Raw genomic sequence first — 12,427 nt, forward strand, 5'->3', positions numbered from 1 at the left:
AGACCCATCCCCCTATATCCTACCTAATCTACACATCCCTGAACACTATGGGCAATTTAGCATGGCCAACCCACCTAGCCTGCATATCTTTAGACTGAGGAAGGAAACCAGAGCACTTGGAGGAAACCCACGCAGACACAGGGAGAAAGTGCAAATTCCACACAAACAGTCACCCGAGGGTGGAATCGAACCCAGGTTCCTGGCGCTGTGAGGCAGCTGTGCTAATGACTGTGCCACCGTGTCACCCCTCTTGTCCTGTCTTGGCTCCCAATTCAGCAGGTAGGATCCCACCTCTCCTCATCCACATAAATTTAGTCTATATTTCATGTCAGCGTAGGATCACTGATGTTAAATGTTAACTCAATTTCTGGCCTTGCAGGTACTGACAGACCTGCCGTGTATTAACAGTATCTTGAGTTTCAATTTCTGTTCTGTTTGATCTGGTCTTGCTACTGGGTGTAATTATCAAAATTTTGTACAATTCCCAATTGTCAGCGTCAGTGCCCCTTAATTGGGGATTGTTAGTATATGAATATACAACAGCCTGTTTGGAGATTGTTCGTTTCTGAGCACACAGCCCCATGGTTTGGTGATGGTTAGTATACGAGCACAGTTTCTCTCGTTTCCTGGCAGCTGGTTGAATATACCTTCCCATCTCACAATGTAATTCTAAGTTCTATTCCTATCTTGAACGTGTTAGTCATGCTTCTTCACCACTCCCATATTCTGTTACTTACTTTTTACCAGACAAAGGCTCAGTTTCACACATAGCTCTTTGTCTGCTTTGTTCAGACTGTCAATAAATTTTTCACTGGCTCGGGGTCCCTTTCTTGAAATGGTGTCTATGAGACATCGAGCCTTGTTTTTCGTTGTTGCTTGAGCTTGGAGAATTTCTTCTGATTCTGACGTGTTGATCACGCTCGCCTCTTGCATTTCATCCACGAGATCATCAATGACTCCCTTGGTGAGTCCATTCACTAAATCTGTTCTCAGGAGCTTCAGTCTTTGGTCTGAAATAAAGTCAATGAACTTTGATGGTTTTTGTTTTTCTACGTATAGGTGACTTCAATCCAGGTGAGTTAGATACAAGTGTGCAGGTCAATGTATAGAATATTACTAAAGTGTTGCTTACTATATAGGAAGAGATGAAAGTGATCGTGATACCATACTGGATCAGTGATTGGAGGACTTGTACAATGCTGTGATATAGAGTCAGTGAACCCAGGATTTGTAAAGTGGTATTGTATGGTCTCATACAGGTCAAGCATACAAATAATGCAATGTCATCAAAAGTTTATCTACAATGCTAATTAGACGGACGTATGTTGTAGAACAGCATCCTTCATCTGACACTCACTGCTCTCAATCAACTTCTTGTCTCTTTTTTGGCATGACCTTTGATCCTGCTTGGGCAACGAAGCTGAGCCCCACTCACATATCACTTGTCTCAATCATGCTCCTTCATTTAGGACTGGTTTAGCTCCACATGTACTCTGTCTTTCTGTATTTATAAATAAGCATGCTAGGCAAGCCAATCTAAGCCTGTCCTCCGCGTGCACATGCACACATATTTCACAACCAGAACAGTAGCAAAACAGTCAGCATTTAGTGTGAAATTGTACCCTGTGAAATTGACAGCAATATCTAACAAATACACAGTTAGATACAGAAATTCAAGTGCTGCTGTCAATACTTCCCTGCTCTCTACAGGATTAGCTGTTAAATTCCCCACAGATTGTGATCTTTTGAAATTACTGAACTGATTAAACTTTCTGCTTTTATATTGAAATACCATTGCAAAAATCTTTGGGAAAGTTATGCCTTGCTAATAAGATGTAACTGGGATTTTGATTGCATGCTGAGTCAGAACTTCAGCTGAACAACCTTGTCTCGGAAAATTAATTTTTAACTTTTGTTCAAGATCAAATTTTTCAACTGATGAAACAAAGGAACACAGGAACAGGAGTTGGCCATACAGCCAATCAAGCTTGCTTCTCCATTTCACGAGATTGTGGCTGATCATCTGCCTAGGTACTACCTTCCCATGCCATTTTCATATCACTTGGTTATCAGCGCTCTCCAGAAATTTCTGCTTTGAACATGCTCAACAGTAAAGCTTCCACAGCCATCTAAGGTAGAAATTCCTAAGATTCACTATCTTCCAAGTAAAGAAATTCCTACTCACCTCAGACTTAAATGGCCTGCTTTTTAAATTTTTAATCATTTGTTTATAATATCTCAGCTTCTAATGTCCTAAACTTTACTTTGCTTCACACAGAATTTCTCCAAGTGAAGGATAACTAGCACATTTTATTTCCTGGTTTGATGTCTGTGGGAATGCTGCAATTAGATTGGCAGCTTACACTGATAATATTATTGTTAATGGATACTAGGAGATTCCCTTGACCTGACTCCAGATCCAACTTAACACCAAGAAAAGGGGAATCTGGGGCACAGGGACTACTAGATCATGGTAAACAACTTAATTTGAGGTCAGCAGCAAGTGCCATCACTTTGCTACGTGTTATGATCCAAATTTATGGTGCAATCTAATAAACAACCAGCAAAGGCTTGTTTTAAATGGGCAAAGTTTAAAACCTAGATACTTTTTGTTTCATTTTTCCATGGGATATTGGTGTTGCTAGTTCCTATATGCCCCATCCTAAATTGCCCTTGAGAAGGCAGTGATGAGCTGCCTTCTTAAACCACTGCAGCCCATGGGAAGTAATTATATCCACAGCACTGTTAGTGCAGGGGATAAAAAAAAACAAAAGAACTGTGGATGCTGTAGATCAGGAACAAAAACAAAGTTGCTGGAAAAGCTCAGCAGATTTGGCAGCATCTGTGGAGGAGAAAACAGAGTTAGCATTTCAGGACCAGTGACCCTTCCTCAGAACAATTCTGAGGAAGCGTCACCGGACCCGAAATGTAAACTCTTGTTTTCTCCTCCACAGATGCTGCCAGATCTGCTGAACTTTTCCAGCAACTTTGTTTTTGTTACTGTTTGCGAGGGAGTTCTAGGACATTGACCTGGTGGCAGTGGAGGCATGGCAATACATTTCCAAATCAGAATTGTTTTAGGCTTGGAGTGGAGCTTCTAAATGGTGCTACTTCAATATATCTGTTGCTTTTGCTCTTTTAGGTGGGATGTCAGGGGTATGGACAATGCTGTCTAAGGAGCCTGGTTGAGTTGCTGCTGTCTACCTTGTAAATGATGCACATTGATGCCAATCTGCAACAGCACTGGAGGTAGTGAATGTTGAAGATGACAGATAGGATGTCAATCAAGCAGCTTGCCTTTTCCTTTATGTGTCAAGCTTTTGAGTTATGCCAGCACTGCACTCATCCAGCAAGTGGAAAATATACCATCACACTCCTGATTTGTGCCTTGTGGATAGGTGCTACAGATTTACTCATGACATGAATCCAAAACTTTGACATTCTAAGAGAACAAAACCACAAGATTCCATAATTTTGAACACAAAGAAAATAAATGTTTCTGTACAAAGTCAGATGATAAACCATCTACCATATCTCTCCTGTACTATAATATTCAGACATTATAATGTAAATATACATTACCTGGGAACCTTGCTCATTGAATGACAGATGTATTCAAGATAGATCCCACAGATTAATGAGATGTCAATGATCATTGTGTGTCACAAAATCTTATTCACACTCGGTCTTCTTGCAATGGATTTCAGCACTTTATTCCTGAAGATCCAGACTCTGAAATTCTCCCAATAGCTGGTCCAACTCCAACTGCCTCAGGGCCTGCTCAGCTTCTAGTGGTTCAATCACTACTCCTGATACTGTGCTCACCTGAAGATGCAAAGCTGCTTTCCAGCACCAACTCGTGCATTCCCAGCTTTTTATCCACTCTTAGTGAAACACAATTTCTTCAAATGGCCACACTAGCCCAGCACTCCTCCACTATCTTCTCTCTACCTGATGGTTTGTCTTGGGTCTCAACCAGGCCAAATGCCTTCTTTTGCATCTCCTGAGCATAACTGCCAGAATCTGCTGCCAGCAGCTCTATTGATATGGAGCCTTTTCCACTGATCGCTCAGTGGGCTGACTCTTGGTTATGCTATCAGAGTCATTGTGCTCTCTGGTCTTCTACAGATAGAACTACCCCTTTATACAGCCATACTTAGTTTTGCCATCTTCATTTGTTATGTAATTCCACTACATAGCTGCTTTGTTCCCTTTAAACAGTTAAGTCCTTCAGATGTAAAATTAAACCTGCACATCCTGTGACGCTGTGGTGCTCTGCATATGAGTCATAGAAGTTTTACAGCATGGAGAAAAGCCCTTTGACCCATCATGTCTGCACCAGTGATCAAATGCCCAGCTATTCTAATCCCCTTTTCCTGTATCGTATGCTGTGGCATTTCAAGCATACAGATAAATGCTTCTTAAATGCCTTGGGGGTGCCCGCCTCTATGATGTTTTCCGGCAATGAGTTCCTGACTTTGGGTGAAAAATCTGTTCCTCAAATTTACTCTAAACCTGAAAACTCTGACTCATAGTCACTGACCCCTCTACTATAGGGAAAAATTACTCCCTATTTACACGATCCATAACCTTCACAACAGTGTACACCTTAATCTGATACCCCCACTCAGCCTTCCCTGCTCTAAGGAAGACAAGCCTAGCCTTTCTAGTCTCTCTCTACAGCTGAAGTGCTCCAGCCTGGTGCAGCCAGTTAGTGAATCTCCTCTCCACCCTCTCTAGTGCAATCACATTCTTCCTACAGAGTGGCAACCAGAACTGTACATTGCTCTGGCCTAACTAAATAGCTCCCATTGTAAGCTCCTATCTTTGCTTCAATGTCTCAACCAAGAAAGACAAATATCTCATACATGTTCTTAACTAACGTATCTACCTGTCCCGCTGCATTCATGGATCAGCCTGCCATAAGGGACATGGTGAAAAGCCTTGCTGTCAGACACATATTTCCCTCCCTTCCCTTGTCCACCTTCTGCAGGGACTGTTCCCTCCAGGACACCCCAGTCCATACTTACTTCACCCCCAACACCTCCCCACGGCCCTACGGCTGTAACCAGCGAAGGTGCAACATCTGCCCATTTACCTCCTCCCTCCCCGGTATTCAAGGGCCCAAACATACCTTCCAGGTGAAGCAACACTTCACCTGCACTTCCAAGAAACTAGTCTACTGCATTCGCTGCTCAGAATGTGGTCTCCTCTACGTTGGTGAAATGAAGCGTAGACTTGGCGACCACTTCGCAGAACATCTACGTTCTGCTCGCAAAAAAGACCCTGAACTACCTTTTGCCTGCCATTTCAAAGCACCACCTTGCTCCCAGCCCAATATCTCTGTCTTCAGCTTGCTACAGTGTTCCAGTGAAGCCCAGAGCAAGCTGGAGGAACAACGCTTGATTTTCCGCTTGGGGACACTACAGCCCTCCGGACACAATATTGAGTTCAATTATTTTAGGGTCTAAACTCCCCTATGTCCCAGCGCCCCCACCCCACACACCAGGCCTTGTTACCACATAGACTGCCACTACACCCCTGCAGTTGTTAGCCACTAACAGTCCCCATTAATAACTATTCACCCTCCCAGCCTGATTGTTAGCAACTCCTTTGTCTTTCTCTCTCTTTGGGCTCTATCCTATCGTTTACTCCCTACCCCACCCACCTCCCTATTTTCTGCATATAAAGTGACATTTTCCCAGCCACCATCAGTTCTGAGGAAGGGTCACCAGACCAAAATGTTAACTCTGTTTTCTCCTCTACACATGCTGCCAGACCTGCTGAGCTTTTCCAGCAACTTTTTTTTTTACCTCCTCCTGTTTGTGTTGACATCCCCCAGAATATCAACATCCCCCTCCCAAGACTCACCATCCACCATGTCTTTCACCATTCACCTTTGTGAATACTGATGCAATATGTTCATTAAGAATCTCACCCACTTCGTCTAGCTTCACGCATAAATTCCCTCCTTTATCCTTGAGGAGACTACCCTTTCCCTAACTACCCTCTTGCTCTATAGAGTTGTTTCCTTCTATCTTTGTATTCTTCAAGAACTCCGCTGTCTTCAGTTTCCTGAACCTTATGCTTGCCCCCTTTTTCTTTTTGACTAAGCTCTCAAATTCTCTTGTCCTCCAAGGTTCCTGAAACATGGCACCCTTATCCTTCATTTTCATGGCAACATGCTGATCCAAATGCTAATCGACTGGCCTTTAAAAGATTCTCACATGCCAGGTGCAGATTTACCCTCAAACTGCCGTCCCCAATCTACATTCCCCAGTTCCTGCCTAATGTTGTAATAGTTAGCCTTCCGCCAATTTAGCACTTTGACCCGAGGACTATTCTCATCCTTATCGACAAGTAATTTAAAACTTACGGAAATATGGTCACTCTAAGCAGCAGGTGACCAACTATCAAACCCTCTGGTATACCACTGGACACAGGCTCCAATCATAAAAGCACCCTTAAACCATCACCCTCTGCCTCCTGCTACTAAGCCAATATTGTACCCAGCTTACCAAATTTCTCAGATCTCACCGACTCTTAGTTTCTTCACCAATCTACCATGAGAGAAACCTTTACTGAACTCCATGTGGGCTACAAAAATCTCACCACCCACCTCAACATACCAGGTTGATCCCTTGAAAATCCAATCAAATTTGAACAATATGATCTCCTGCTTACAAAGTCATAACATCCTTGATTACTCCTTGCCTTGCCAAGTGGAAATTATTTCTGTCCCTCTGAACCTTTGCCAATAGTTTCCCTAGTACTAATGTTAGACTCAGTGGCCTGTAGTTTCTTGTTTATTTCTACCTCCCTTTTCGAATAATAACACTAATCGTCCTCTGGTCATGCTCTGAGCTCTGGTGCTTTTGGGCTTACTGGGAACTGAAAGTCCCTACCTGTAATGTTCAAGTTTTATAACACACTGAATTCAAATCGGGCCTTTTACTCAAAGCAATTAACAAACGTAATTCATCATGTGTTTGTTTTTTTATATTTGCTTTTGAATTTGATCCTCCCCAAACTACACATTCATCACCTTCCCTCTGAATCAGCTCACAGTGATTGATTTATTTGCTGTCATAAAATCCCTTTGGGCCTGCCCTCTTAATATAAATTTACACATGTAATCTCTTTAAACAGAGTACACTTCTGTCATTCATTCACTCAAATGAGATCCAAACTTTCAGATCTGCTTTCTCGTAAGATTTCTGAAACTAATTCAATGATTGAAAGTCTGAAGTTTTTCCAATTAGGACTGTTACTTTGATCATTCCCTGCAGGAGATCCCCAAAAATCGATTCTAAACAAGATCCTCTTGCAGCAGCTCTCTGACATCCCCTCAGAATCACACTCTCACTGACAGACCCTCCAACATACTGTCATAGTTTGGGAATATTTTCTCTCAAAGAAAAGACCTGGTCACAAACAGTTTCCTTATGAGTTGAACAGGTTTGACCAAAAAAGATTGTTTTTCTCAACCAGTTTCATAACCAGTAATGCATCAACAGACAGGCAAGTGATTCCTTCTCTCAGTCAGGACAGGGTGATCATCTTGGTGTGAATATCCCACTATGGCACCTTGGTTCATCAACTCCAACACCAGCTGATTCATCTCATGTTATTCCATCTTTGCGGTCCCTGAGGCAGTCCTGGGTGAAACAGGAATTTACTCACAGTTCCCTTTACCCAGTGCACAAAATATGCTTTGTTCGTAAAATATCTTTATATACATAGTCCCTAAAACATTTCAGTTCTGTACAAAGCATGTGAAGAAACAAATAAACAACGATTTGCGTCTGACTCTATCCAGCAAACTAACGACAGGCATTTCTTAAGCTCAATGCTGTCTGTAAGGATGACCCTTCCTCCAGTCGTCGGCTACGTTAGTTATCTAACATATGCCTCTTCAACCTGCCCTCTTACAGTAAGGGTTATGCCTAGAAGTTTCATTCTTTCATATTTTCACTACTTTTGCAGATTTAGAAGATCTTTTATCTCTCTCAAATGCCATATTTATCTTTATTCCGCTTTCTATGCGTCAATTGACATTGAATTAACCGGACCAACGAGCACTTCTTGCTTCAGACTCCGCTGGATTTATTGGGAGCGCTTCAGCCTGAGTAGTAAAACAGTCACGTCCATCACTTAAGGCCACGCAGCACCACAGGAGCAGGAAAGCTCAGTTCCTCTGATGCTGCCTGACCTGCTGTGTTCCTCCAGCTCCACAGTGTTTCCTCAGACTCCAGCATCGGCAGTTCTTTGACGCCCATCACTTTGTCAGGTTCACACATGTCCCAGCATACCTCTGTGTTTCGATGTTTCATAATAGATTATAGTGCAAAAGCCGACGGGAAGCCTGTACTAAATCTACCTGGAGTGCACGCCTGGCCAGGAAATCAGTCAGATTTCCTACAGAAGAACACCCACGTTCTCAATGAGATGCCTACGAATGTTCTCTCGGAGTTCAGAAAAGCATTAACAGATCGCTCAGTATTAATGGAATCCGTGCGCTTATACAATGTACTAAATTGACCCGTGGCGGAGCTCGATTGGGAGAAATCCGAGACCGAGTATAGTTTCTACGCTAGTTACATTTACCTGCTGCCTCCATCGTTCGCCGTCAGCACACTTTGTACTGAAGAATTCGTCTCCTCAAGCTTTTCCGGTCTCGATCGACAAAGCGAACTTTCGATTTTGCTCCCATTTCTGATTGGCTAAAAGTGTAATGTCTCAGCCCAAACAGGTCACAATACGTGCAGCAGTTGCCTCTTTCTCAAAAAGGCATTTTTAGCACTTCTTAAAAAGCAAAATGTTGACAAAAGAGGGCGTTGACCAACCGGACAAATTTCAGGAAATGAAAAGGAACTTCCTACAACAAAAGCAAAATGAGCATGACTTTTGTCTTCCTTTATGATTACACATTCCCCCCTCTAGCCCCAATTTCGCTGGCTTTGCTGGACCCATGCTCTCTTGTCATCTCCACATCTTTTAAATCTCTGTCGACTTTACCTCCCTCTGCCTTTCGCTCTAAGCACCCCCATAGTCTGTTCCACTCTCACCAAACCTTTGCTCTTCCAATCAACAGCGTGAAAACACAATTTTTCAGCCTTTTTTAACGCCTAAAGACGTCAGACTCCAAAAGCTAACTTTGTTTCTCTCTCGTGCTGAGTTTCACCTGCATTTTTCCAATTTTATTCATGTTTCAAAGGACAGTTGCCGATTGAATTCAAGGCTGCGAGGCAAAACGTAAGAAATGAGGGTCGAAAATGTAGCAGTAAGAGAGAAGGCCACAGTGACGCGCCCCAATGTCAGAAAATGCTATTTATCAGAAAGAGTTTAAAACAGCATGGAAAGAAACGCTTTGGCCCATCTATTACCAATTTTCCAGCGCTTTGCCTTTAGGTTTGTATACTGCAGAGTTTCAAGTCCTCATTTAAATAGTTCCTATATGCCTTGAGGGTTTCCATCTATATCAGACTTTAAGGTAGTGGGTTTGAGGCACCCATATCCTCTGGGCGAATGTTTTCCCCCTCAAATTCCATCTAAAGTCCAAGGGAACACAGTTCCCACTACGACCTAAGCAGGTGCTGGCTGCAATCAACGCTGGATTGGTCTCTGCTATCTTATATATTTTACAGTTCAGGAAATTTGAATCCAGATTTAATCAAGATAACAAAGTGTAGAGCTGGATAAACACAGCAGGCCAAGCAGCATCTTAGGAGCACAAAAGCTGATATTTCAGGCCTAGACCCTTCATCAGAAAAGGGGGATGGGGAGAGGATTCTGAAATAAATAGGGAGAGAGGGGAGGCAGACTGAAGATGGATAGAGGAGAAGATAGGTGGAGAGGAGAGTATGGGTTGGAAGGTAGGTAGGGAGGGGATAGGTCAGTTGGGGAGGACGGACAGGTCAAGGGGGCGGGATGAGGTTAGTAGGTAGGAAATGGAGGTGCGGCTTGAGGTGGGAGGAGGGAATAGGTGAGAGGAAGAACAGGTTAGGGAGGCGGGGACGAGCTGGGCTGGTTTTGGGATGCAGTGGGGCGGGAAATTTTGAAGTTGGTAAAATCCACATTGATACCATTAGGCTGCAGGGTTCCCAAGCAGAATATAAGTTGCTGTTCCTGTAACCTACGGGTGGCATCATTATGGCACTGCAGGAGGCCCATGATGGACATGTCGTCTAAGGAATGGGAGGGGGAGTTGAAATGGTTCGCAACTGGGAGGTGCAGTTGTTTACTGCGAACCAAGCGGAGGTGTTCTGCAAAGCGGTCCCCAAGCCTCTGCTTGGTTTCCCCAATGTAGAGGTAGCCACACCAGGTACAGCAGATGCAGTATACCACATTGACAGATGTGCTAGTGAATATCTGCTTGATGTGGAAGATCATCTTGGGGCCGGGGATAGGGGTGAGGGAGGAGGTGAGGGAGGAGGTGTAGCACTTCCTGCGGTTGCAGGGGAAAGTGCCAGGTGTGATGGGGTTGAAGGGGAGTGTGGAGCGGACAAGGGAGTCGCGGAGAGAGTGGTCTCTCCAGAAGGCAGACAAGGGTGGGGTTGGATTGTAGATGGTGGAAGTGTCAGAGGATGATGCATTGAATTCAGAGCTTGGTGGGGTGGTATGTGAGGACTAGGGGGATTCTCCTTTGGCGGTTATTGCGGGGGCAGGGTGTGAGGGAGGAGGTGTGGGAAATGCGAGACACACAGTTGAGGGCATTCTCGACCACTGTGGGGGGGAAGTTGCGGTCCTTGAAGAACGAGGACATCTGGGATATGCGGGAGTGGAATGCCTCATCCTGGGAGCAGACGCTGCGGAGGCGAAGGAATTGGGAATATTGGATGGAATTTTTGCAGGAAGGTGGGTGGGAGGAGGTGTAATCAAAATGTGTTTGATAGATCAGGATCACACGTAGGATTCTGACCCTGATTATGAAATCTAAGCCATTGGCTTTATGGAGATCTGACTCACTTACCTGGATAGTTAGCCAGGAAGTGCTAGAGGAAAGACATTTCTAACACCTGAGTGTGGAGCTGGATGAACACAGCAGGCCAAGCAGCAAACACAAAAGTTGACGTTTCGGTCCTAGACCCTTCATCAGAAAAGAGGGATGGGGAGAGGATTCTGGAATAAATAGGGAGAGAGGGGGAGGCAGACCGAAGATGGATAGAGAAGGTAGGTGGACAGGAGAGTACAGGTGGGGAGGTAGAGGGGGATAGGTCAGTCCAGGGAGGACAGACAGGTCGAGGGGGCAGGATGAGGTTAGGATGGAGGAAATGGAGGTGCGGCTTCAGATGGGGTCCTCCCTCAAGCCGCACTGCCATTTCCTCCCTCCTAACCTCATCCCATCTCCTTGACCTGTCCGTCCTCCCCGGACTGATCTATCCCCTCCCTACCTCCCCACCCATACTCTCCTCTCCACATATCTTCTCCTCTATCCATCTTCAGTCCGCCTCCCCCCTCTCCCTATTTATTTCAGAATCCTCTCCCCATCCCCCTTTTCTGATGAAGGGTTAAGGCCTGAAACGTCAGCTTTTATGCTCCTAAGATGCTGCTTGGCCTGCTGTGTTCATCTAGCTCCACACTTTGTTATCTGGGATTCTCCAGAAAATGCAGTTCCCATTATCTCTAACTCCTGAGTAACTTTTCAACTGAAAAGGGACTCTATTGACTCCTAGCACCCTCTGAAAACTCAGCTTCACACCCCTCCATCACCCCCTACTAGTCCAACCTCCCATTCCTTCAAGCCAATTACTTCTCTGCTCCTGACCCCATCCTACCAATGTGACCCAGCTATTACCCTGACACAATGACATATCAGCCTAGCCTCTCATCCACTTACCATACAACTAAACTTCTCTCCATAGCTTCCCAAAGTGGCTCCATGATACTTAAAACACTAGAATATGTCAGCTAGTGCTATAAAAATGGAGCATGGCTTCAATAAAGATTTTTGGCTTCTGCAAAAATTACAGATAAGTAACTGTGCATCCTTGAGACTGACCTGGGTTAGAAATAAGAATTTCAATTGACAATGGAAGATTTGGACCATTGTGTTCCAGAGCCTGGGACTTACACAACTGATGATGTATCCACCAGTGGTGGAGCAATTATTAGAAACACAGGAGCAGGAATAGACCATGAAGCCCATTGAGCCTGCTCCACTGTTCTGTTTGATCACAGCTGATCATCTACTTCAACTGCTTTTCCCATATTATCCCCATAACCATTCCCATAATTAGCATTTAGAAATCTGTCCATTTTCAAACATACCCAATGACTGAGCTTACCAAAGAATTCCAAACATTTTCAACCCCCTGAGTAGAACAGAAGTTTCACCTTATCTCTATCTTAAGTAGCATTTTGAAACAGTGTCCCCTCACCAAGCAAAACAGCTTACAGCATTTACCCTATCTGTCCTTACATATTT

The 12,427-nt window shown here is 44.1% G+C and overlaps 1 protein-coding gene across 1 annotated transcript in view; it reads right to left on the reverse strand.

Annotated features, from left to right (window-relative positions):
• Nucleotides 1–12,427, reverse strand: part of LOC125464728 (caspase-1-like) — a 37,670-nt gene that overhangs the window by 20,426 nt on the left and 4,817 nt on the right. Inside the window, exon 2 of the mRNA XM_059655525.1 lies at nucleotides 738–1,010. Coding sequence (XP_059511508.1) covers nucleotides 738–1,010 — 273 coding nt within the window. The remainder of the gene's footprint in view (nucleotides 1–737; nucleotides 1,011–12,427) is intronic.

This window comes from Stegostoma tigrinum, chromosome 27, assembly GCF_030684315.1.
Source record: "Stegostoma tigrinum isolate sSteTig4 chromosome 27, sSteTig4.hap1, whole genome shotgun sequence".
NCBI lineage: Eukaryota > Metazoa > Chordata > Chondrichthyes > Orectolobiformes > Stegostomatidae > Stegostoma > Stegostoma tigrinum.